We start from the raw sequence: 26,139 nt of genomic DNA, 5'->3' as shown, positions 1-26,139 counted from the left end.
TGGGACATGGGTTCCTATTGTTGGGTTATTGTCGGGTATTGGGCACATTTTTTTGGCTGTTGGGCTCTTTTTTGGGGGGATGTGGGTTTTCTTTTTTGGAACGTGGGCTCTTTTCTTGGGATATGGACTGTTTTTTTGGGACATGGACTGATATAAATGACCGAGACTCAATATTCTGTTAATGGTTTAATTTAATGAATAAAATTGCAATAAGCTCTGTGTGCGTGGGGAGTCTCCGCTCCACTCACACGCACGTTATAAAGTTTAATCTTTTAGCTTATATTCCATACCTTAATACATATTGATATCTAGTCTAATACATATTCATGACTGTTCTAGGAATAGGCTGGGTTATGTTTATTAGTTCTTGGAAGAGTTGGGCCTTCAAAGGCACATGCCCACTTTATCTCTGGGGGTCTTTGGATGAAGTCAGTGTCTGCCTCAGTTTCCCTCTCGTTACCCTTCGATTCCGCACATGAGCTCCTCTGCTCTTTCCAGCGCAACACTCTGCAGTCAGCAGTAAAACACCTTAAGTTGCAACGCTATGGGGTGAGCAGCAAAATCAGCTGAGATTATCAGGAACAGCGTGGCCAGCAGGTCCAAGGAAGGGATTCTGCCCCTGTACTCAGCGCTGGTGAGGCCACACCTCGAGTCCTGTGTCCAGTTCTGGGCCCCTCAGTTCAGGAAGGATATCGAGGTCCTAGAGCAGGTCCAAAGGAGGGCAACCAGGCTCATGAAAGGACTCAAGCACAGACCCTATGAAGAGAGGCTGAGGGAGCTGGGGCTGTTCAGCCTGAAGATGAGGAGGCTCAGGGGAGACCTCATCACTCTCTACAACTCCCTGAAAGGAGGTTGGAGCCAAGTGGGGGTTGGTCTCTTTTCCCAGACGACTTTCAACAAGACAAGAGGGGCATGGTCTTAAATTGTGCCAGGGGAAGTTTAGGTTAGATATTAGAAAGAATTTTTTTACGGAGAGGGTGATCAGCCATTGGAATGGGCTGCCCAAGGAAGTAGTGGACTCTCCGTCCCTGGAGATCTTGAAAAAGAGCCTGGATGTGGCACTGAGTGCCATGGGCTGGGAACCACGCGGGGAGTGGATCAAGGGTTGGACTTGATGATCTCTGAGGGCCCTTCCAACCCAGCCAATTCTAGGATTCTATGATTCTATGTACCTTGGAGCCTTTTTTAGGGTAGAGGGACTGTGGATGTCTTGTTTCTTGTTCCCCTAAGCCTTGTAGTTACACAAAGAACAGTTGTATTTCATTCTAATGAATCCGTATGTTTGCATATTTCACATTGTTGGAGGCAGATAAATTATTAGTACTCTCAAAGTTGGGTTAGCAAACACTTCATAGTTATTTACCATGAATTGCCAAGCACACATATATTACACCGCCTGTAGTCAGGGCCTGGGGCTGTGCCTGCCTGGCTGCCTGTCCTGCTGACAGCCCTGGAGTCAGGGTGTGTGTCCCGAGCCATGGAGCCCTGTGTCCCCAGGCAGCCCCAGCTCCCCGTGAGCAGGGCTGTGCAGCCTCTTTGCCCGCTGCTTTGCACAGCCAGCTCCATTTGCCCAGCTGTGCCTGGGCCGGTGCCTGGAGCAGTGATTTAGTGAGAAAAGCTGTGCTGGGGGGCTTGGGGGATCTTGGCTTGGAGAGGAATAGAGGGCTGGTGTGGAGAGCTTCAATGGGGGAGAGCAGCCTGGTGGAGGAGCGGGGACTTGCGGGTGCTGATTGTGTCCTCTTGCCTTTGCAGCAGGAGGTGCTGGAGAAGAAAGTGGTGTGTGGAAGAAAGCAGAGCAGAAGAGTGAGCAGAGGAGGCTTGGAGGAGTGAAGTGGAGGTAGGAGTCTCCGCTCCACTCACACGCACACACCTAAAGCTCTGGAATTACCTTTTATTGATTACAGTTCTATGTATACTCAAAAGGAGGGGGGTTTACATACATATTCATAGGATTACATCATGCCATTATAATATTCATGATAGTCGGAGTCTGGGCAGAGTCTGGTTTTGGGGAGATATCCGGGGGTCGTGGGGGTCTTTGGATGAAGTAAGAGCTCTTCCTCAGGTTTGAACTTTTTACCTTTCTTGATTTCCCTGACTTCATTATACTGTTACAAGGCAATATCAGACCCTAGCCATAACTTTCCTCTTATCTGCTGGTTGTGACATCTTTATTTTCTTCTTCTGCAGACGTTCACATTCCTTTGGTATCTCGTTAGCCTTGGCAGTGTCTTAAGAACAGGACCTACGCTTTTAATTATCTCTGAGACAGAAGTTAGTCTCGCTAGGGCCTTGTTTTGTTCACACTGTTTCAGTGGAAAAATTCCATGTCTCAACTGCTTTGCTTAGCCCCACATTCACTTCTTACTCGGTTCAATTCTTTTCCTGAATTTTACTGGTTAGGAATACAAATTCATCATCAGCCATTACACTCTTCTTCCTCTGCAGGGCTCCACCCGGAACTGCACACAAAGCTGGAGCTCCACAGCACTGCTCAGACTCCGTCTGCATGAGAATCCTCAAACCACAGACAGCTCTGTTTTTTCCCCAAAGTCTCTGAGGGAAGCTGCCACTGAGCAGCCTGACTGTGACACTGCAGGGATACACAGTGTTCTGCCTCTACAATCAAAGGAGAGGTGAGAAAATGGAGCCTGGAGAACTCCTAGGATTCTGTGATGCCTTGAGCCCAGGATCACCCATCGGTCCCAGGATCAGAGCCCAGGTCCCATCCAACAGATTTCACCACATGCTGTACTTTCCCAACACCACATTTTATTTGGGGACCTTTTTGACCTGTTGGGAGCTGTCCCAGAGGCCAGGAGGCTGCACCTCCTGCTGCTCTGATGAGACAAGGAAAGCAGCTCTGGCTCAGCTCTGCCCTGCCCAGCTGTCCCAAGCCACCTGGGCCCACCCGGTGACACTGACCCTGCCCAGCAAGGCTGGAACCTCCTGTAGCCTCTTGGGCAGCTGGTGATGGATCCATTGCCAAACAGCCTCCAACAGGGTATCTTGTTTGGGTGTCTGAATCCAGCTGCTCTAGGTCTCTGTGGGAGAGTTCAAAAACTCTGCAGACACCCTGGTGACCTCCTGGAAGTGACAGAAGAGGAATGCAGCAGCTGCTTCTCACAGCTTGGGAGAGCTGGAATCAGTTGGGAGTCTCCGGATGCTGATGCAATTCCTCACCTGTAGGTGGGCTGGAAGAACTCAGCACCAGCTGATGATGCCCATGACACTGAGCAGGAACTGCTGCGAGGAGCAAACGTTCATCATCCTCAGCTGTGCCCAGGACTGCCCTGGTGTAGCTGTGCTTGGTGACCAGGCTCATCATTTCAGGTGAAACACCCTCCATTTTACACTCTGCCTTCTTCCTGCAGCTGCCAAACAAAGCCCTGAAGACAAAGCAGTGCTAGGGTTTAAAAGAGCTTTTTGCTGAGGTAAACCCTGACTCCCTTCTGCCCTCTGCCTCCTGGCATCACCACCCTAAAGAAGGGGAACCTGGCTGTCCAACAAGCTGGGGCCAGGGCACTCACAGGGCTCAGCTGATGTGCAGGTAGCAGGAGAGGCCAGGACAAATGCTGTGTGCTCTGCAGGCTCTGGGTGCTGCCTGTGCAAAGGAGGTCATGGCACGGGGCTGCTGCTTCCATCTTTGTTCCCACGCTGCCATCTGCACCAGGAGCCCTTAGGTCAGGGACAATTTCTCAAGGCCATCTTCCCACCAGGACCTTCGGCCCAGTGCAGCCACTTCCTCCTGCTGGGATGACATTAGGGAGGTTTAACTGGGAGAGCCAGGGCACAGGAGAGTTCTGGGGGCACTCGTTTGGACAGGGACAGTCGGGCACAGCCCGGGGGTGCACATGAGGGAACAGCAGCCGTGACGGGGCGGTGGTGAAAGTACCATCAGGAAGATGGGGGCAGCAAGATTGTCCTTGACCCATCTCATCATCAGCAGAAGCACAGGCCTGGGAAGGACCATCTTGATCTCTTCGGCTCCCTCACACTCTGCAGGATGTGCAAGGTCTGAGCTGCTAAGGACCTGACTGAGGGATCAGGGTCATACTCCAAGCTATTGATGGCTGCAACAGAAAGAAAGCGAGCAGTGGTGAAACCCTGCTGTCTGCACAGCCCCTTCTGTGCAAGCCCATCCCTCTCTTTACCTGACTAGGAGGAGCAGCTGGGACCAAGGGAGCAGCTGGAAGCTGCTGCTCAGGAATCCCAGGCTCCCAGACTGGGTTGGGCTGGAAGGGATCTTCTTAAGGATCGCCTATTCCCAACCCCCCACCTCGGGCAGGGACACCTCCCACTTGGCCGGGGAGCTCCAAGCCACAGCCAGCCTGGCCATGAACACTTCCAGGGATGGGACAGTCACAGCTTCTCCCTCCCTCCTTTCCCCGCAGCAGCGGTGCCAGGAATGGCAGCACCCTGCCCAGGCTCTCTCCCCTGCCCCACCAGCACCCTCTGACCCTACTCACCATCCCACACAACCTCCAGTGTCTGTTTGGATCGATTCCTCCCCAGGTGCCGCACAGCAGTCCCTGTGCACAGAGCTCCCGTCAGACCTCCCCCTCCCCAGCACTGCGGCAGCACAGCCCCCGGCCCGGCCAGCTCGGCCGCACGCCCTCCTGCCCAGCACTCTGCGGGGATGGCCCCGGGCAAGTCCCCGAGGGCGCTGCTGACACTGAGCCAGGCGGCCACCAAGGCCACCGAGGCCTGGGCAGGGCAGGGCAGGGCAGGGCAGGGCAGGGCAGGGCAGGGCAGGGCAGGGGGGGCAGCGGGAGGCCAGGGCCCTGCCCAGGACAGCCACAGGGCTGCCCCTGGTGCCAGGGCAGTGCTGGGGGCTGGGGCCGGGCTGCCAGAAGAGGGTCCCCAGGGGCTGTGGCTCACCTATGAACCTGATGGCCTCCATTCTCACGCCGGCCTGAGAGTCCCACAGGTAGTGCAGGCTGAAGCACACGTAGTCTTCCACCCTGCTCCTGTCCTGCTTCAGCTGGAGAGTGCCCGAGGTCACGTCATGGGGCTGGCACAGACCATTCCCCATCTGCCAGAGCAGTCCCTCTGCCCATCCCACCCCTTCCCCCCCAGGCCATTCCTTTCTGCCAGCCAGGAGCCCCGGGGGGCTGAGGTGCAGCCAGAGCCACAGGCTCTCAGAGGGGGTCTGGGGGCACTGTGACCCCTCCATGCTGCTGCCAGGGCCCAGGTGGGATGGGGGCTCCTGCAGCAGCCAGGGGCTGGGGGGAAGAGGGGCCTGCAGAAGAAGCCCTGGCTGTGCCTTCGGGAAAGGGGAAAGAAGGGGGACTGAGCTCCAAGCTGTGCATTCTGCTCTGGATCAGGGACAGCCAGGAACAGCTGCACATCCACACCCTGGGTACATGGAGCATCCATCCCCTGCCCAGCCCAGGCCCTGGCACCTGGGGCTTGTCCTCACCAAAGTCTCTCCAATCATCCAGTTCTTCCCCTTCTTGATCACCCTCTTGAGCTTCCTCCAGCCCAGGAACTTGGCACAGATGAGGAGGGTTTTGCCAGAGGCCTGCAAAACAGCAGCAGGTGGGAGCTGGCACCACAGCTCAGAGCAGGAGACCTGTCGTCCCCCTCCTCTGAGCAAGGCTGCAAACTGTCCCCAGCTACTTCTGGGAAGAGGCAGCTGGGGACAGAGCCTGATCGCCTGGGCTTCAATGCCCAAGGCAGGGACACGGGGCAGCCACCGCCTCAGTTATGGCAGTCTCACAGCCAGCACAAGAGAAATGGGCAAGAGCTGCTGAGCTGCTGCTGCCAGGGCTGGGGCAAAGGGAAGGAAGGGCAAAGCAGATGCTCAGCTTTCAACTCTCTACCTCAGCCACACTCCTGCTCTCAGCATTCATGTGCAGGAAGAGCGAGACCACGACCCCGCGTATCGCCTCCTTCATCTCTGCCTTGTCTCTGCCCACCACAGCCTTCATCGTGTCCCCGAAGAGGCTGAGGGAGAGCTCTTGCACCTGGCTGGACTCCTGGGAGGAAAGAAGACAGTGTGACTGCACAACAGCCTCTCCCCAGCCACGGTGACCAAAAGCATTAACGTGGTCAGCGTGAGGGGAGGTGCTCTGGGGTTGCTGGGCTCGGGGCACCTATCTAGAGGCCGAGGCCAAGGAGAAGCCATGCTGGGTGCAGAGCCCAGCAGAGGCCTCCCAGCAGAGCCCAGGGCCGTGAGGAGGGCAGCAGCCCTGCCCAAGTGCTGCCCGTGGGGCTGGGCTGGAGGGCAGCTGTCCTTGTCCCTTGCCCCTCTGCGGGATCAGGTCCCACAGCAGCCTTACATCACCAAAGAGGGGTGGGAGCTTCTGTGCCAGCAGCAGAGCGATGGGGCTGGCCTCTTTCCTCTTCAGGTGACCCATCATGGTCTGGAAGAAGAGCAAGGCCTCCATCCTGATGTCTGTGGATGGATCCTTCAGGCACCTCAGGATCCTGTCCAGCAGAGATCTGCCCCGCATTTCTCTTGCCTGGAGGAAACAGAGAATTTCTGTGAGGGTGGAGCAGTGGAGGAGCAGCCTGGCACAAACGCCCCGTGTGCTGAGCACCAGCCTCCCCCCCCGGCTTCCCAGCAGGCGCTGCGCATGCCGATGGGGATGAAGGAGAGAGCAGGACAGCAAAGGCTCTGTGGCCCCTGCTCAGCCACCCCTCTCTCTGCTGACAGCCACCTCCTTCCTCTCAGCCAGGCCCAAGCCAGCGCGTTACCCCTGCCCCAGCCCCAGGCTGCCAAGGCGGCTCCACCTGACTCCGCCTCGCTCACCATCTGCGGATCTCCTGACAGTGCCACCAAGCCCTCGAGTGCCCGCAGACGGATTGTCTGACTGCCATGCCTCAGGTAGGCGTGGAGGAGGCGCAGGTCACTCCAATCCTTTCCCAGGCCCTGGCAGCCCAGCAGCTGAAAGAACAACAGCGGTGAGAGACGGGCAGAGCTGCGGGACCCTGGCACTCTGCAGCTCCTGGTTACGCTGCCAGCTCGGGGCTGACACAGCCCCTCCGGGGGGCAGCCCTGCCTGTGGACACGTGGGGGTGCTGAGCACTGCCCCAGCAGGGAGGGCTGGATGGAGGGCCCAGGGACTGACTGGCAGCAGAGCCCTCTGTCCCAGCTCCAGGGACTGGCATCCCACCCGGCGGCAGCCGCCTGTGCCAGAGGGACGGCTTCAGGAGCATCTGGCAGAGGCACTGCTTCCCACCAGGCTTACCTCACTATAGAAAGTCATGGCATAGTTCATCTGCCATTCCCTCCTCTGAGCAAGAATCTCCTTCACATGCTGGAACAGGAAGGCTTGCTGCTCAGCCGGGCTCTTCCTCATCTCTCTGGGCAGGGCAGGGCAAGAAAAGCAGTGCTGGCAGTGAGCAGGGCAGGCAAAGCCTTGCTGGGATTGCCCTGCCCAGCCCAGCCAGGACAGCCCAGGCCAGGACACGCCTTTGCCCCCAGCCACAGCCTCCACACCACTTGCTGACAGTGCCCTGCTCTCTCCCCAGGCAAGGAGCACCCCTTGCCACTCGGATCGCTCCCTGGCCAGCGCTGCGGCTGCAGCCCGGGGCCTGGGTGCCTGGGGACTTCTCTGCCCCCGGGGATGGGGCTGCCGAGGCACTGCTGGCTACAAAGGGCTCTCACCTGGCCAGCAATCTGACTCCTCTCTCCAGGGTCTCTGCTCGCAGCATCATGTCCCAGCCGCCCTGCTTCTGGATGTTCTGGACATGCCCTTCACAGCCAGCAGCGTGCAGCAGAACTTTAATGCCCTCCACTGCCAACCTGTGTGCAGAGCAAGGTCCAGTTACACACAGAGCAGGGGCCCTGGCCCAGGGCCCAGGGGAATGGCAGGGGAAGGGGATGGCGCACCCCAAAGGGCCGGGTTGATCAGCCCCAGGCTGCTTCTGCTCCAGGATCACTGCAGCCAGGGAAAGTTTGTAGAGCAGGGTCATGAGGAGCCTGGGGAAGAGCCCTTCCAGGATCCTCTGACAGCGGGGCCGCTGGCTGAGCCTGTACAGGACCTGGCTTGCCTGCAGAAAGACACAGGGACAGCTCTCAGTGCAAGGAAGCTGCTGGGGCATATTTGTCCTTGGGGAGCTCACGGGGCAGCCTTGGGGGGCTGGAACAGGGGGGTTGGTGCAGGGCAGGTCCCTGCTGGCCCCCGGGGCTGTGTCCACAAGTGCTGGAGGAGGGGGCTGTTGGGGGCAGGCAGGAGGGGCTGTGTCTCTTTTCCTGGGGAGCCATCAACAGCCCTGAAGGTGAGCAAGGCCTGCTCTGCTCACTCACAGATGGGATAGCACAGTTTGGTCTCCAGCCCTGGATCACACCCAGCAGCCTGTCAAGGACTGTCTCAGCAGTGCTGGGCAGGGACAGCAGCATCTCCCACATGGCCAGCGCAGCACTGCAAGCCAGAACACTCTGTTAGCAGGGCTGCCTTGGCCACTGTGCTGTGCCTGGGCTACGGAGCAAGTCCCCAAGGCTCTTGGGGCTCATACTTGTCACAGGAGGGACTGATCCTCAGCAGGCTCCTAACTGTTGCCTCAGGGCAGCACTCGCTCAGCAGCCCGAGCACCGATCTCAGGACAAACTGCCCTGGTTCTGTGCACACCTCCTCCACTTTTCTGTGGATGCACCTCAAGAGTGTTTCTGCCTGGAGGGAACAGAGGGGAGGATGCTGCTGCCACTGGGCTGCAACCATCCCCTCAGATGCCACACACAGGGAGGGGCCCCTCCCAGCAGCACAAGGCCCAGGCTCCCTGGCCAGGTCCTGGTGCTCCAGTCCCAAAGATGCAGCCCAGAGCTTGGGCCAGCTCTCTCCCCTCCCTCTCTCCCTCCCTCCCTCTCAGGCTGCAGCTGGAAGATTTTGCCCGTTGTCCTTTCAGTCCAGGGAGTGGAGGTGCCAACACAAGGACTGAGACCAGAGATACCCACAGAGTATCCAGGACAGTGGGAAGGGGTGTCAGGGGAACTGGAGCTTGTCTGGACCTGAGGCTCCTTACCCTGGGACTGATTGCCACAGCTTCCTGGGAACAGCAGCAAAGCCTGGCTCTCCCTCCCAGCCTCAGGGAAGAATCCCCACACCAATCTGCCATGGCCAGGAGGTGGCCAGAGCCCCTTCCCACTGCAGCCTCTGCTCCTTTCTATGCCTCTGTACCCCTCAGGGTGCAGAGGGCTTCGGGGGAGAAACCTCCCTGGGGGGTTTGCACGGGGGAAACTGTGACCTGCTCTGGAAATGCCAGACCTGCAAGACATCCTGCAGACTCCTGAGGCTGGAGGGGCAAAAGGTGGCTATCAGATCTCTCAGACACTCCTTGTCCTGCTCCTGCAACAAGAGAAGGTTATGGGGAGCATAACTCCAGCAGAACATATGCTGGAGCAGGCACAAGGCAGGTGACAGTCTCTGGAGGTACCTCTCCTAACTCTTCTAGAGCATCCGCACACATCTTCTGGCCCTTTGCAGCTGAATACCAAAGGGTGGTGGCATCAGGATTGGAATCTAACAAAGCAAGGGAGGAGGGGGAGCTGAAGGTGCTGGCAGGACTAACTGAAGGGCCCTACCCAGCACCCAGCCCCGTGCCAGCTCCCGAGGACAGAGCCAGCTCTGGGCGGGCGGACCCAAAGAGGGGACTGGCAGGGATCAGGCTGGGGATGTGCCCAGCAGCCACTGCCATGCAGGAGCACAGCAGAGCAGCCAAAGGCCCCTCACTCACTCACTCACTCACTCACTCACTCACTCACTCACTCACTCACCTGTCTCCAGCAGCTGGGCCCTCTTCTTTAAGATGGGGAGACTGCTCTCTTCCACCTCATCCTCCACCCAGGCCAGCCGGGGCCGGCTCAGGGACCTCTGCTCAGTCCTGGGGAAGGAGGAGAGGCCATGGGGGGTGGGCATGGGGGTGGCAGAGCTGCTGGCCCCAAGGCTGCACGGCCTGCGGGGAGAGCCCGTGGGGCCACGGGGGCTGCGTGGGGGCAGGGAGATGTCTGGGACCGGCTCTGCACGGGGCAGGGAATCTCCCAGGAATCTCCAGGCTCCTGGGCAGCCTCTGAAGAACCACAGCCCTCAGGGGCTGGGCAGAAGCTCCCGATGGACAAACCACAAAGGCCTTTCATGAGCCCTCACATTTGACCCCACGGTGCCCACCCAGCCCCAGCCCCTGGCTCTTACCTCTCCTGGGGACTGAGCAGCCTCTGGGGATTGCCATGGTCCTCTGGGGAACCACAGCGGCTTTCGCAAGATACAAGAACACCAGACATGGCTCAGGGCTCCTAGGCAGCTCTCTGCTCCTGTCTGATCCTCTCACTGTCCTCCTGGACACTGAGCCAGGGCCACCCCAGCACTAGGAAGGGACCCGGAGTCCAGGGGTGTCACCAATGATGTAACAAAGGTCCCATTGTCACCTGGCAACCGGGCCAGGTGTGTACAGGCAGGCACTGGAACATCCACACCCAAGTCTGACATGCACAGGCACCATAAATCACCTTTTCAACAGCCAGCTCTCTCAGCTACTCAGTACCTTTTTCCAGAGTGGCCCACTTGGCCAGTGCCTCCATCTCTGGCCAGCTTTCCCAACTCTCTGCCTTCTCTATCATTTCAGGGCATTGCACTATCATCCCAACACCAAAGCAAGCAGGTGACAAGTGTCTCACCTTCGTGCCAGCCAAAGTCCTTTCACACATTTCACAAGTCCTTCAGAAGAAAGGATTGAGTTTCTCTGACTCCAATTCCTCCTCTTGTGATGAGGGAAGAGCGGCCTCACAAGGACTTGCTGCTCAAGCTTTTACAGAAACCTCTCTCTTCACCCTTTGCACAGGATTTGCTCTCTCACCTTCATCAGAGCTCTCCCCCACATGCTCCATCTTTGCTGTGCCTTCAGGAGCACAGGGCTCAGCTGCCTTTCCTCACTGCCTGACCACAGGGGCAACCTGTGGGGAATTGATCCCAAACCCCCACTCCCTGTCCCCCTGTGTCAGGAGGGGGAAGCAGCACTGCTTGTTGCACGCTCTGACAGAACAGGGACCTGGGCCACCACTGGCCAAGGGACAGCAGGAAAAGCCACTGACAAAGCTGGAGTGGAGGCCACACTTGTGCTGCAATTCTCACACCTGCATCTATGCCTACTGAGAATAGACTAACATATTGACAATAATTCATACATAGAAACAGGGACAGACATTTCCAAAACCTCCCAAATCTGAGGGACTCAGCTCGGTATGAAGGGAGGATGTGTCGTTTCTCACTAAAAAAAAAGATCAAAACCAAAAATCTATAAGTCAGTTCAGTAGGGATTGCCACAGGTAACCTGGTAGAGCCACTGCCCAGCTTACTGCAGAACAGAGCAGTGGGGTCAGACAACACAAAGCCAATGCCCTTTGCCCAACACCCCCAGTCAAGAAGAAACAAACAGACTAAAGAGCTTTCCAGAACAAATTGTAGCCTATAGAGCAAGCTGGGCAACAGTGAGGATGAGCCTTTATTAACCAGGCTGTCCCAGCACCTCAACTTAAGCACAGGGGACATGCACAACCCTGCTTACAGGATTGGCTGGGTTCCTGTATCTCTTTTAGGGAAAAAGAGAGCATTTGTCCCCTGCTTAAATTCCCCACTTTCTTCCGAGGGGAAGAGGAAAAAGGGAATGAGGAAGAGAGACTTCAAGGTTGGAAGAAAAGCAGTAGCACAAATTTCATGAAGTAGGAATAGGGAGAATGAATTACAAAGATGTACAACACAGATCAATATGGAAACTGCCTCCTCCTGGCTCCACCACACTTGTTCCCCACTGGACTCAGCAGCAGATGGGGCTGCCCAAGTGACAGACCCCACCAGCCTTACAGCAACCAAACGGGTCCTGACTGGCAAGGCAGAAGACAACCTGTCTCCATGAACTCTGCTCTTCTACAGCACAGAAACAAGAAACAGCAGCAGCAGCAGCAGCACAGCATGCAGCACAAAACAAACAGGCCCCAGCCCAGCCAACACACCAGCCAGAAAAGCCACCAGGGGATTCTTTTCAGACCCATTTCAGACAGAGCACCATGGGAAGCCCACTTGGGTCACCTGAACCTTCCTCTCCACCCCAGGGGCACAGCTGCTCCCCATTCTCACTGCCACATCAGCACCTGACACTGCCCTGTCCCAGGCACCTTTTTCTCCTGCTCCTCTCAGACCAGGACACTCTTGGAGATCAAAGGAGCCCAGTGAAGCTCCAGGCTCTAACCTGCACCCAAGATAAACCCTGCCCTCCTCTCTAAATAATAACCCTTCCATTTCCACCCTCCAAACACAGTGTTTCTTGCCCTCCTTACAGGTTTGCCCCTGTTCTCTGGGCAGCTTCACCAGAGGCAAAACAGCCAGAGGCCCAAGCCCCCAGTCCTGCTTACAGGGAGCTCACCCAGCACAAAGCTGGCCAGGGCAGCAAAGGTGCTGGCAATGCTCTGGTGTGACAGTCAGGTCCCTTTGCCCATGGGGCCTCCTACCTCCACTTCACTCCTCCAAGCCTCCTCTGCTCACTCTTCTGCTCTGCTTTCTTCCTCACCAGCGCTGAGTACAGGGGCAGAATCCCTTCCCTGGACCTGCTGGCCACGCTGTTCCTGATAATCTCAGCTGATTTTGCTGCTCACCCCATAGCGTTGCAACTTAAGGTGTTTTACTGCTGACTGCAGAGTGTTGCACAGGAAAGAGCAGAGGAGCTCATGTGCGGAATCGAAGGGTAACGAGAGGGAAACTGAGGCAGACACTGACTTCATCCAACGACCACCAGGTGGGGGTCAAAAAGACCCCCAGAGATGAAGTGGGCATGTGCCTTTGAAGGCCCAACTCTTCCAAGAACTAATAAACATAACCCAGCCTATTCCCAGAACAGTCATGAATATGTATTAGAATAGATATCAATATGTATTAAGGTATGGATTATAAGATAAAAGATTAAACTTTATAATGTGCGTGTGAGTGGAGCGGAGACTCCCCACGCACACAGAGCTTATTGCAATTTTATTCATTAAATTAAACCATTAACAGAATATTGAGTCTCGGTCATTTATATCAGTCCATGTCCCAAAAAAAGAGTCCATATCCCAAGAAAAGAGCCCACGTTCCAAAAAAGAAAACCCACATCCCCCCCAAAAAGAGCCCAACAGCCAAAAACATGTGCCCAATACCCGACAATAACCCAATAGGAACCCATGTCCCAGAAAAATACCCCAAAGAGCCCAGAGCCATCAAAACAGAGCCCAAAATCAAAAAAGGAAACCAAATCCACCCAGAAAGATGACAAAACCCAACAAAAAAACCCCAAAACGCAACAAAGGTGCTATATCCTCCACCCAAAATCCTCAAAAAAGAGCCCACATCCCCCCCAAAAAACCCCAAAGCCCAACAAAAAGGCTCTTAAATCCCCCACACACCCCCCATAATGTGCAAATATACCCAAAATACAATTCTTTAAAAAAAACCCCACAAAACAAACCCAATCAAATCTCCACCCTCGGGACACCACAAAAGCCCCAAATCTCTCAAAAAGAGAAACTACACCCCAAATCTCTGCCCTCAGAGACTCTAAATCCCCAAAATGACCCCAAGTCTAAATTTTAAAAATGCCCTACATTTCCACTCCCTCCGTGGTGCTGGCCCCACACCCCAAACCTCCTCAAAACACCCTAAATCTCTGCCCCCAAGGACCCCAAAGCCCCCAAAAAATCACCCCAAATTGCCGTCCCCCTCAACCCTGCCCCCCAGTCTCCAAAAAACACCTCAAATTTGGGCAACTAAAGCCTTTAATTCACTTAAACGCCCTCAAGAATCCCCTCAGACTGCGGCCTTTCCCACACACCCACCCCACCCCTGAGGCCTCCTTCGGCCACCCAGTGAGACTGAGCCGGTTCCGACCCATCCGCTTTGCCCATCCCACACCTCCCAACCCTCCCCACCCCTTAAAATCCGTCTCCTCCTTCCCCATTTTTCCATTTTTCCCCTTTTTTTGTCCCCGGCTCCACTCCCTTCGCTGCAACAATCGCTCACAAAATGGCGGCGCTGCTCACCCGGCTGCATTCCCCCCTCCCTCCACCATTCGCCTTCTGATTGGCCAGCGCCACCACGAATCAAACGCCTCTGCCAATCAAAAGTGCTGTCAGCTCATGGCTCAGCCAATCAGCAGCTGGCAAAGGGAGGGAACAAAGCGAGGAGGAGCGAACCATGACTGATCCGGAGGTGGAGGAGGGGAGGGCACTGGGAAGGACCACTGGGGGAGGACAGGGGCGAACTGGGAAGACTGGGAGGGGGTGGGTCCGGGACTGGGAGCACTGGGAGGGAGCGGAGAAGCCTCTGCAACACCCAAGAGCCCGAAAACTGCCCTGAAACCGCCCTGAAATCAACCTCTCAGTCCCATCACACAACCTGTTCCCACCCCAGTCCCACCCCAGTCTCTCCCAGTTCAACTCTTTATTGAGGGGTTCAGACAATGTGGGGACATCACTGGGACACCAGGGGAAGAAGGGCTGGGAGACACGGGAGGGCACACAGAGACAGCCACCCCCGGGCCACCCCCCACTGTCTCCCTGCACCAGGGACCCCTCCCCCATTCCAGGGGACCCAAAATTCTAGGAATCCCCCCTCAATTCCAGGGACCCTCAAATTCCTAAGACCCCTCCTATATTTCAGGGACCCCCTTCAGCGCCAGCCCCCCCATTCAGGGACACCTTCCCAATTCCAAGAACACTCCCAATTCCCCTATAAATTCCAGCCCCCGCTTCAAGTTTAGGGACCCCACTCATTCCACCTCCCCCCCCAAAATTCCATGGTCATTTCCCCCTCAATTCCAGGCACTGCCCCAATTCCAGGCACCTCTCCTCAATTCCAGGGACCTGTCAAATTTAGGTGACCCATTTCCTATTCCAGGGCCCCCATCAATTCCAGCCACCCCTCAAATTCTAGGGGACCCCTCCTCAATTCCAGGGATTCCCCCTCATTACAAAGCCCCCACATCAATTTTAGGGGACCCCTCCAAATTCCAGCACCTCCCCTCATTTATACCTCAATTTTAAGGGGACCCTGAAAACTCCAGGGACCCCTCCTCAGTTCCAAGGACCCTGATATTCCAGGGCCCCTGATCAATTCTACCCCCCCAAAATCCAGAGGACACCTCCCCAACTACCAGCACCCTCACCCCAATTTTATTTTTTTTTCCTAAACAAGCTGAAGCTTTTCTCGTGGGGTTGGGAAAGCTCCTGGAAGCAGGGTGGGGGGGTTAATTGCCAGGAAGAATTCAGGGGAAAAAAAAAAAAAAAAAAAAGCAGGATAGAGGCCCTCGGTTAAGAACAAGGAGAGGGGGGGGAATCCCCAGTGAAATTCTCCAAGAAGCCTGCTTTGAATGCAGCGGGATAGAAAAAAAAAACACAAACAAAAAAACGGAGCAGGATAGAAACCCTCGCTTAGGAACAAGGAGAAGGGGGAATCCCCAGTGAAATTCTCCATAAAATCTGCTTTGAATGCAGGGGGGGAGAAAAAACCAACCAACCAACCAATCAAAAAAACCCCAAACTAAAAAACCCCAAAGCAGAGTAGATGTTTAAAGTGACCAATATTCTGTTAATAGTTTAATTATTTAATTGATAAAATTGCAATAAGGAAAACAGCACTGGTTTCATGGGGAGTATCCATTTCATACGCATGCACCTAAAGCTCTGGAATTACCTTTTATTGATTACAATTCTATGCATCTTCAAAATGAGGGGGGTTTACATACATATTCATAGCATTACGTCGTGCCATTTTAATATTGACGATTGGCAGAGTGTGGTCAGAGCGTGGTTGGAGTCTGGGTGGAGTCTTCTTTTGGGGAGATATCTGGGGGTCGTCAGGAGGTCTTTGGATGAAGTAAGAGCTCTTCCTCAGGCTTGAACTTTTTACCATTCTTGATTTCGCTGACTTCATTCTATTGTTACAGGGCGATATCAGACCCTAGCCATAACTTTCCTCTTATCTGCTGGTTGTGACGTCGTTATGTTCTTCTTGTGCAGATGTTCACAATCCTTTGGTGCCTCATTAGCCTTGGCAGTGTCTTATTTGAAGAACAGGACCTACACTTTTAATTATCTCCAAGATAGAAGTTTAGATAGTCTCGTTAGGGCCCTTATTTGTTCACACTGTTTCAGTGGAAAAATTCCATGTCTCAACTGCTCTGCTTAGCCCCACATTCACTTTTTACTCAGTTTAATTCTTTTCCTGAATTTTACTGGTTAGGAATATAAATTCATGAACATACATTACACTCCCAGGGTACCTGCCCTTGCTTCCCCCCTCTGCCTGCTTCCTCCTTCAGTTTGAGGGCTTTTAGGAGCTGCTGGCTCATCCCCGCCGCCCTCCTGGAGTTTTTCCCCGGCTGCGGGATGGGGAGAGTGGGGAAACGGCAGCTGCCAGCATGGCCCGGGAACCAAGATGGCCGCCGGGCAGCCCCCTGCATGCCCCGGGACTACAGCTCCCAGCATGCCCCGGGACTACAGCTCCCAGCATGCCCCGGGGCACTCCTCCTCTCCTGCTGCCTGAGCCCGCCCGACCCCGGGGCTGCCCCGGCCCCCGCCCAGCTGGGAGGGGGAGCAGGAGGAAGGGGATCTGGGCAGGGAGAGAAGGCAGGAAAAAGAGTGGTGAGGAGCGGGAAAGAGGTGGAGGGGAAGGGGGCAAAGAGAGGGGGGGGAGAGGAGAAGGACGGGAAGGAGGAGAGGGGGGGGATGGAGAGAGAGCGGGCCAGGGGCAGGCCAGGGGCCTGAGAGAGACAGAAAAAGCCCCAGGAGAGGGGAGTGACAGAGGGGTGGGAGAGGGAGCAGGAGAGAGGGGAAAGGGCGAGGGGAGAGGAAGGGAGAGGGGAGGGAGAGAGAGGCAGGAAAGGGGAGAGGCTGCAGGAGAGAGAGGGACAATAAGGCCAGGAGAGGAGAGGGAGAGAAAGAGGTGGAGAGAGAGAGAAAGAGCAATGGCTCTGAGAGCAGGGAGGGAGGAATTGGGAAGTGTTGAGAGGGAGACAGAGAGTGAAAGCCCAAACTTGTGATGGGCAAAGGAGAGAGAGGGAGGGATGAAGAGCTGGGGGCAGGGAGCTGGTCAGAGCCCCAGAAGAGCAGTGAGGAGCAGCTGGGCCAGGCCCCAGCAGCCTGGGCTTCCCCCTGGGGTCTCCATCTCTGCTGTCTGCCAGCACTGGGGGCACCCCAAATGTCCTGCCTGCTCCCCACAGCCCTCCTGAGCCCTGGGGACAGCTTGGCTGTGGTGTCCATGTCCCAGGGCTGATTTGGGGGTGTCAGGGCTCTCCTGGGGCACTCTGGGACTGAATGGGAGCAAAGCAAATGCAACCCCTCCCCTCTGCTCTTTGTCCCCAAGGTGACTGAGCAGAGCTGTGGCACGTGCTGGAGAGCATCCCCCTGGGAGGTAAAAGATGTTTGCAGAGCAACACTGAGATCTGCCCGAGGGGAAAGGTGTCCAGTGGCCACAGGGCAGCCCAGGTCCCAGGTGAGATGGTTCTCTTGGAGGCCACCAGAGCAGCCTTGCTCTGGCCCTGGTTTTGGTGAGAGATGGAGCAGCAGAGAGATGTTTCCCAGGCATCCAGGGCTGTCGAGGGCTTCCCAGTGCGCCCATGAGAGGTTCTGCTCCCAGGAAGCCTCTCCCCATGGAGCAAAGGCTGTATCCAGCCTCCCCAGCATGGGTACAGCTGCCTTGGGGGGGGTCTCAAGGAGGATGAGGTCATCTGCCTGGTGCTTCTGCAAGAGAAATGAGCTGCAGCCCCGTGCTCATGTCTGGCTGGTTCAACATCTCTGAGTGCCTCAGCCCTTCAGCCCTGGGCAGTTGCAGCCAGGCACTTTTTCAGGCTGTGACAGGTGATGGGAAGATGGATGCTGGTGGTGTGCTGGTGGCTCTGTTCAGCTCCCACTCCAAAGCTGTGATCACTGAGATCTGGGGCCTCCTGAAGGCCCTGGCAGAGATCTCCAGGGAGTTTGTATTCCATTTTTTGGTATCTTTGGGCTCCAATACGCTGGGGCAATGGGATGCTGGGGTTCCAGGTGCTGGGGCTCTGGGGTTGCAAGGTTGTGCTATGCCAGAGTTTAGGTGAGCATGTTCTTGTTCCTGACGGAGTCTGGGTTTGTTGGCCTGGGTTCCTGGGATGAAGTTATTTTTACCTTACCTTGTGTTCTGAGTGGTCTTTTCTTGTGAAGGATGAAAGCTTGTTTTCATTTTTGGATTTGATCAGGGGCCCTTGGTTTGTGTACCTGGTATCTTCAGGTTGATTGTTTTGTGTTTGTGCTGGATTGTGTTGTGTTTTCTGTCTTGAAACCATCATTTCTGGTCTGACACCTCTGCAGCAGGGAGGGCAGTGTGACTGATGGTGTGGTCTTGCATATTTCTAGGGAGTCAGTGGAAATGTGTGGCTGGAGCCTTCTGCATCCCTTACCTTTGGTTTCTTGAGTGTTAATCTTGCAATGTTTTTGCTGAGATGCAAAAATGAAATGGGAGAGCAGATCTTCCTCACTCACACACACACACACACACACCTTCCCCCATCTGAAGATGAACAGCCCAAATCTCTGGGGCTGTGTTCTTTCATTAAACGTGTGTCAGACATCCAGCCCCAGGGGACTTGTGTGCAGAGAATGGCTGCATGGGCCTGGGGCTTGACCACCATCACCTGGAAGGGTGACCCATCAACACCCCACCCTTGATGCCCCATCAGTGCCTCCATACTGGTAAAAAAGCCTAAAGCTGCTCCCAGTGCAAGAGGAGTTTCTACTGGAAATGAGATCTTATCCATCAGAACTGGAACCATCTCAGTGATCACCAAAAATCACAGAATTGTCACAGTTTCAGAAGTTCTCTAAGATCACTGAGCATCACCCCCTCCCCTGTCCTGGCCCCCCCCCTGCTTGTACTGGGAGGTGATGGGAGGGGGGTGGTTATCCCAGTACTGCCCAAACTGGGGGTGAGCAGACCATGCTAGGGGGAGGGGGTCATGGATTGGAGGGGGGACCCCAACTTATCCCAGGGGTATGGGGATGGAACTGGGGACCCCCCGACTCATCTGGAGGGTGGAGGAGCTGTGATTTGGTCTCCCCCTACCTCATCCTGGGGGAACCAAACTCGTCCTGGGGTTTGGGGGCTGCAGTGGAGGAGACTCAACCCCAGCCCTGGAAACCCCAACTGATCCCAGGGGTTGGGGGCTCTGACTGGGGACATCAAAAATATCCCAGTGGTGTTGGGCTGCATTTGGCAACCCACAAACCATCCTGGGGGCCAGGGGACGTGATGGGTGACCCCCAAATCATTCCAGGTGATGTAAATTACCCTGGAGGGTGGACTCCCAAAATAATTCAAGAGAGCCCAACTCGTCACGGGATGGAGGCTGCAAGGGGGGACACCACCCAATCCTGCTGAAGTCCAGCTCATCCCCCATGTGGGTGTGATGGGTGCCCCCCCAGCTCACCCTGAGGAGTGTGCAGCATGGCTGTGGACTCCACAACACCCTAGAGGTGGCCAGTTCTTTCTCACCATTTTAGGTCTAAAAGTCTCACTTGAAAGTGATTCAGGAAATGCAGCTTGCTTTGTGGAACAGCACCCTGCTCCCCTTTCTGTGCAGAAATGGGGATGAAGTCAAAAATCTGGACTCTGTGTGTGCTTGTGGCACAGAAGGGAATGGACCCACTTTGGGGACAACACTGTGACAGCATCAGAAACTGCAGGAGGTGTATTAAAGAAAGAAAGGGAGTGCTGTCAGTAAGGCAGAGTAGTGCACAGATTCCCCAAATCTGTGAAGAAAATGAAATCCAATTTCTTCGCTCAGTTTGAAGGCAGCTTTTACAAGCTTGTGACTGCTGTCAGTATTGCCAGGTAGACATGAGTGGTTTCAGCAGGGGAGGGAATGCAAGCCATTGCTTGTGTCATTTCTCCATGGATCTGCCTAATATAGTTGTGGTTTTAAACAATGTTCTCTTCTTCTAGACCTGTCCCTGGTCACTGTCCTGGAGAGTGTACTTTTGAAAAAGATGAGTGTGTGTTTACCCAGAAGAGGAGAGGGATGGAGGGATGGAGGGATGGAGGGGCCCAACTCCCACTTCTTACACCAGACCCAAAGGAGACGACACTGCTGGGGTAGGTGAGTTAAACTCCAGGCTGAACTTTCAGAAGGGAGACTGCCAGTTACCCAGCAGTACTTTGAAATGATAGGTTAGACCCAGGAGAGAGTTTGTCCTGTTCTGTTCAGAACAGTTCTTACTCAATTGGAGTGAACACTGATCACCATGATTACTCTGCACAACGGTTGCAATCTCACAAGTATAGCAGTCTATGCCATAAAAATCTTTCTGAAAATTGTTTCAATCATAATTTTTAAATTATAAGCATGCCCAGCATAATGAGGATGCTGAGAGAATGCATTCTACTTTGCTCATAATTGTGTATCTTTGTAGGGCTCCCGTGAATACAGAGGCATCCAACATGGGCTGTGGACAGAGAGCACCCCTTGTTTCAAGGTCACCAAGAGGAACCTCTGGAAAACAGTGCTTGAGATTTTTCTACCCCATGTATGGAGCTGGGACTGGATTATGAAGTGTTGATCTACAAAAGGAAGGTGATGATGAAGAGATTCCTTTGTGGAGGAGGAGAGGGGAAGGAAGGATCTCATGGCCGTGGGGATTGATGGAATTAGGACAGTGACAGAAACTACAAGGTAAGAAAAGCAATAAAGCAGCCAAAATGGAATAGTGAACTGAAGTACGTGCTAGAATCCAAGCTTGGGGTTGTATAAAAAAATGTAAATTGTATAGATGTAGACAGCTTGGAATGGGGACCTGAACAAACTGAAGTAACATCATTTCTTACAGATGAAGGAAGGGAAGGAATTACTGAAGGCATCTAAAGGCTGCAAGTATGAAAATAGTTCATTCATTCAATTTTTCTTTTTTTTTGTCACATATTTAAGTGCTGTTTCCCCACCATTTTTGGTAGTTTTTTCTTTTATTTTCTTCTTCTCAGCTGTCTAAAGCCCTGCCTGGATGTGACACCAACACTAAGCTGTGATAAAGCAGCTGCTTCCTGCAGCGTGGCCTTTCTGAGGTGGCACCAAAGGCAAGGGGGGATGCAAAGCCAGAGCTCTGCCTTTGCTTTCAGCAGTGCCATCATTTCAGTGTTGCCAGAGGCAAAGCCTGCTTCAGTTTCTGTGTCAGAGAGGAAGCTGAAATTGCTATTGACAAGTTCAATTGCTACTGAAACAGCACTGGCCATGAAACTGCACCTCTTCTTAAAAGCCTGAAAATTAATGTGTTAGAAATACCACATGCTGAATGTGTCTGAGAATTTCTCTGAAAGTGTAGAACCACTGATCTGTGATTTCAATGGAAGTTGGATTTTTTGGGCTGTTCTACTATTGTTTTAATTTGATACTGGCAAGAGGTCCTGTGTTGACATTACAGTGGGAGGTTGGTATTGTTGAGTTTGCTCCTGCTGTGCTGGATATTCTGGTTGGATGATAGTGAAATATTGCAGTAGATTTTTGGAGCACTGGATCTGGGCACCTAAATGATTGTAAATATTCTCTGGTTGTGGCTCACACTTGAGTAAATGTAAAGATGGAAAGTGACTGCATGGCAGCACTGTGTGTTGGTGTTTCTGTACCTTTCCATGTCTGTATATTTCTGTACTACCAGGACTGGCATTTCTATTCGTAGAGATATTTGATCACTTTCCTTTGTCTTGCCTTTGTTACCCAAATTGAGGAGTTCTTCCTCTCTGCTATCTATTGATAATGATTTGTGAAGTTTTGTAGGGTGAATTTGGTCAGAAATTGTTAACCAGTGGGGGAAATTCCAGTGCTCTTTGTTGATGGGGAAGAGAGGTGTCTTCCTTGATTTTTAGTTCATACACGCCCAAAATAAATCTTAGTTTTAATTGTAATTTTGCAATAAAATACCCGATAAATAGATATTGACATGTGGTGTATTTAGCTTTTGATTCCATTCAAGGTCCAGATGATTCAGGTGTTGTCATTACAATCCAGTTTTGAAAGAGTGCTCTTGGCCTGGCTTTGATCAGAGCTTTGCTTGCAGATGTCACTGGACTGAAAAGTCCAGCAAATCTAGGGAGGTTTTCCTCCCCCTCTACTCTGCCCTGGTGAGACCACAGCTGGAATACTGGATCCAGTTGTTCAAGAGAGACAGGGAGAGAGTCCCAGGGAGAGCTAGGGTTATAAAAGGGACTTGAACATCTCTCATGAAGTATTATAACTGAGAGAGTTGGAGCTGTTCAGCTTTGTGAAAAGAAGGCTGAGGAGAGAATCTTTTGAATGTCTATAAATATCTGAGGGGTGGGTGTCAAAAGGAAGGGGCCAATCTCTTTTCAGTGGAAAAATGACTTTAAGCTACAACGTAGGAAATTCCACCCCAACATGAGGAGAAACTTCTTGACTGTGAGGTTGTGGGAGCACTGGAACAGGCTGCCCAGAGAGGCTGTGGAGTCTCCTTTTCTGGAGGCTTTCAACACATCCCTGGGTGTGTTCCTGTGTGGCCTGCCCTGGGTGATTCTGCTTTGGCAGAGAGGTTGGACTGGATGATCTCTAGAGGTCCCTTCCAACCCCTAACATTCCATGATTCTTTGATTCTATGACCTCAGTCCCTGGGAGAGTGATGGGGTCCATCCTGCTCCAGGCAGGTGAAGGACAAAGAGGGGATTGCTGAAGCAGAGTGGGCAGGGGACAGAAAGGCATGGGGTGCAGCTGGCCTTTAGCAAGCCCTTTGCCATGCTCTACCATTGTCCTGTTGTAGCCAGACTGGAGATGTCTGGATTGAAGAGGTGGGTGATGTGGTGGGTGGGAAGTTCACGAGATGATGAGGGTCACAGTGCCATCAGGGATCCAAAGTCCTCCTGGCCATGCTGTTCCTGATACAAGCCAGGATGTTGGTGGCCTTCTTGACCACCTGGCTGATACTCAGCTGTCTGTCCACCAGCTCTGACTGAGGCTGATGCTGTGGATGGGATAAAGAAGTGAGTTCCATGGGGACAGGGGCAGGGTTGGCTTCAGTTGGGTGTGATCATGGAATGATGGAATGGGTTGGGTTGGAACAGGATGATCTTTAACCCTTCCAACCCAACCCATTCCATGATTCCATTGTTCTGTGACACAGTCCCAGCCAGTTCCAGGCCTGGGAGTCTCCAGAGCCACCACCAGGGCTTTGTGATGCAGGGTCTGGTGTCTGGACACCATTGTCATGGGGGTCTCCATGGTGACCCTGGGGGTATATAAGGGCTTTGGAGACCTGGGGTGCCCATATCTTGGAGAGCACCTCCCTCAGGAGTCAGCAGCTGCCCTGGGTGACCCTGGAATGTCTGTGGCAGAAAATGCCCAAGATGTCCATGGAGAAGGAGGTGGAAGCCTGCTGCCAGCCCTCCACAAGACCCCAAGGTCAGTGACTGAAGGAAGGGCCAGAACAGAAGTTCCCCTGCAGGCTGTGGGGAGAGGGCAGCTGTCCCCTGCAGCCCATGGAGGAGCACGGAGGGGCAGATGTGGATCTGCAGCCCATGGAGGAGCACTCTGTACCAGGGTGACATCAGTTATTAACTGAAATACATAAAATTTTAGAAAAGTCACATTTGAGCAACGTGAGCATGGCTGTTTGGAAGGGGCAGGAAGGTGAGAGGGCTTTTGTCTCTCTGTGTCTAGATTTCTAGTGAGTTCCATGGGGAAAAGGGCAGGGTTGGCTTCAGTTGGGTGGGAGGTGTCCCTACCCATGCATTCAGGGGGTTGGAACAAGATGATCTTGAACCCTTCCAACCCAACCCATCCCATGATTCTATGATTCTGTGACATGGTCCCAGACAGTTCCAGGCTTGGGCTCTCAACAGCACCACCAGGGCTTTGTGATGGGGTAGGTGCAGTTTCTCAGCTGTTCCCTTTACAGCTGAGACCCAGGCCCAATGAGGAGCCATGACAGCATCTTCATATTCTCCTGCTGTTTTAATCCCATCACCCAGAGCTGGTTCCATTTCTCCAGGAACCCATAACATCACTGATAGTGTATGGTTAAATGGGGATGGTGCAGCATGCACAAACCTTTGCCTCACAGGCTTAGGGCATGGCATGTGATAAGGATCTACAGTCTCATCATGGTATAGATCACATCTCATACAGCCAATTCTTTCAGATACCTGAGAGCTTATCCAAGTGTGGCTGCTTTGACCTGTGGGCAGTCTATTTCCTCTTTATAGGGGTATCTCCAATGGGCAGGAAATGTGCATCCCATGTGTACCTCTTAGTTGTGTGAAAAACCATTGTAGCATGTTCCACACCATATCACAACTATGGTTCTTAAGCAGCTCTTACCAGGAATGAACCACAGGGCAACACTAATCCCAGATAGAAAGCCCCAGATCACATATCCTGAGTACCAAAGGTACATTATGATTGGTTTCATTTCCACCCTGTGAAATTTTCAAAGGAAATTGTTTGATTCCCACTCAGCAGAGCCATCTGGGTATCCTCCCACTGAACTCAAAATTCAAACTTTTCATATAAATGAGTTGAAATTGGGACTGGACTCGAGCTAATTAGCGTAAGCCCCACATTGGTTGCCAAAAAATCTGTCAGGGTTTAATGCTGGGCTGGCAATTAACCAAATGACAGAAGTTCTGTATAAATGCCCCTCCCCACCCTGATAAAGAAAGGAGAGAGAATAAGGGAGACAGACTTATGGGTTGGAAACTAAACTACACAGCTTTAATGAAACAGTAATGATAAAATGAAAAATTACTGAATATACACAAATATACAGAAAAAGGGTACCATGTTCCTCCCCCCTTATCCCCAGTAACTCTCATGTTCACCACCAAGGCTCAAGTGCAGCCCTGGGAAAGTCCAGGCTGGACTCCTGGGGTCAGCAGTCCTGGTTTAATCCCAGATCAGTTGTAGGGGTGATGGTGGGGTGTTCATTGCCATCTTGGGTCCTTCCCACTTTGTACTTCAGTTTAAAGCCTTTTTAAAGCAGTTTAAAGAAGGAGCTGCAGGCATGGACAGTGTAGGGCAGCCTGCAGGAGAGGTGGCCAAGGGCTCTGGAAGGCTGAAAGGCCCAGCAGGACCAAGGGCTTTGTCACCTCAGACATGGCAGCTGTCTCAACCACCATGGTGTACCAGGAGTCATTTTGTCCTGATGCTCTGGACTTCCTTTCCCCTTCTTGGGGAGGTCAAGACATGTCAGAAATTTCATTACTCATTTTCATACTGTACTGTCTGTAGGAAGAGTCCTGACCTACAAGTGAGGGATGGGCTCTGCCTTTTCATCGACTGGAGGTCAGAGTTTGTCCTCAATGCTGCATTAATAAATAAATAATGAAAAATCCTTGCTTTCAGAGCCACCTATACAGAATTTTTGCCTCCCTGCAATCATGGCCTCCAGTGATCTGCTCTAACAAGGCCATGGGGAGGCTCTGGCAGCAATGGTCCTCTAGTGGGGCCAATCAATGTTTCAAGGTACTTTCAGGTTCCATTCTGACTTCTGGAGCAGTTTGTTCATTCATCTCTCAGCACCTGAGGATCATGGACTCAGCTCCAAACACACCCTGGGGCTCAGTGAAATACAGAGAGCACTAAAGGGCCATGGCTGTCCATGGGATATTCTTCACATCTTCAAGACTTGTACAGCTAATTGGAGAGGTTTTCCCACTGCACTTAAGGAGGAACATTTCATACTGTGATTAGTGAAAACTGATTCTGGGGTTTTTTTTGTTTTTTGTTGTGTTCTCATTTAATATTTTAACAGATCATCTCACAATTTTCAGTTTAGATAAAAGGTGAAAGAAGTTCCCTGTGGTCTGACACTGTGTGGACAACTTTACTTCTCACCTCCCATCCCCACCATTCCTACTCAATGCAGCAGTCCAGGTGATAGGCACCTGGATGAATAAAGAGTAGGAGAAGGGGACAAATGGAGAGGAATGGGAATGGCCTTTGTCTGGACAGTCTGTGTCTGGAAAGGTGACTTTAGAAATGGTCACTGTATCACCACCAGCAGGCAGAAGGTTCTGTTGAAGCTCTGCACTTGGTTTGCTCCTTGACCCTTCTTGGGGTTATTGGGATGTGTTGTGCATTTTTCCTACAGTTTTTATTGTTCATCTTCACACCTCACTTCCCCCAGAACTGTGAGCCCTTGCTTGCACACCC

The 26,139-nt window shown here is 53.3% G+C and overlaps 1 protein-coding gene and 2 long non-coding RNA genes across 3 annotated transcripts; all 3 read right to left on the bottom strand.

Moving 5' to 3' along the window:
* Window positions 1-2,752: 2,752 nt before the first annotated feature.
* On the bottom strand, window positions 2,753-4,374 carry LOC139790613 (uncharacterized). Its single transcript, XR_011723556.1, has 3 exons — window positions 3,896-4,374; window positions 3,531-3,751; window positions 2,753-3,389 (listed from the first exon to the last, which is right to left on the bottom strand). It is a non-coding gene; the product is annotated as an uncharacterized lncRNA (long non-coding RNA).
* An 87-nt stretch (window positions 4,375-4,461) lies between these two features.
* LOC139790562 (uncharacterized) lies at window positions 4,462-7,116 on the bottom strand. Its single transcript, XM_071732429.1, has 6 exons — window positions 7,111-7,116; window positions 6,758-6,892; window positions 5,826-5,981; window positions 5,423-5,524; window positions 4,796-4,984; window positions 4,462-4,491 (listed from the first exon to the last, which is right to left on the bottom strand). Exons 1-6 carry the CDS (start codon window positions 7,114-7,116, stop codon window positions 4,462-4,464), a joined length of 618 nt encoding a protein of 205 aa, XP_071588530.1.
* Window positions 7,117-8,475: 1,359 nt separating this feature from the next.
* LOC139790615 (uncharacterized) lies at window positions 8,476-9,906 on the bottom strand. Its single transcript, XR_011723558.1, has 3 exons — window positions 9,722-9,906; window positions 9,213-9,467; window positions 8,476-8,621 (listed from the first exon to the last, which is right to left on the bottom strand). It is a non-coding gene; the product is annotated as an uncharacterized lncRNA (long non-coding RNA).
* Window positions 9,907-26,139: the final 16,233 nt, after the last annotated feature.

Source organism: Heliangelus exortis (genome assembly GCF_036169615.1).
Source record: "Heliangelus exortis chromosome W unlocalized genomic scaffold, bHelExo1.hap1 SUPER_W_unloc_2, whole genome shotgun sequence".
NCBI classification, from domain to species: Eukaryota; Metazoa; Chordata; class Aves; order Apodiformes; family Trochilidae; genus Heliangelus; species Heliangelus exortis.
This window is presented reverse-complemented; position numbering and strand designations above follow the sequence as displayed.

Coding starts and splice junctions, on each gene's coding strand:
- LOC139790562 (XM_071732429.1), bottom strand. Junction 4,985..5,422: donor GGATGATTGGAGAGACTTTG/GTGAGGACAAGC, acceptor GGCACTCTCCAG/CTGAAGCAGGACAGGAGCAG. Junction 4,492..4,795: donor CCAGGGGCAGCCCTGTGGCT/GTCCTGGGCAGG, acceptor CGATCCAAACAG/ACACTGGAGGTTGTGTGGGA.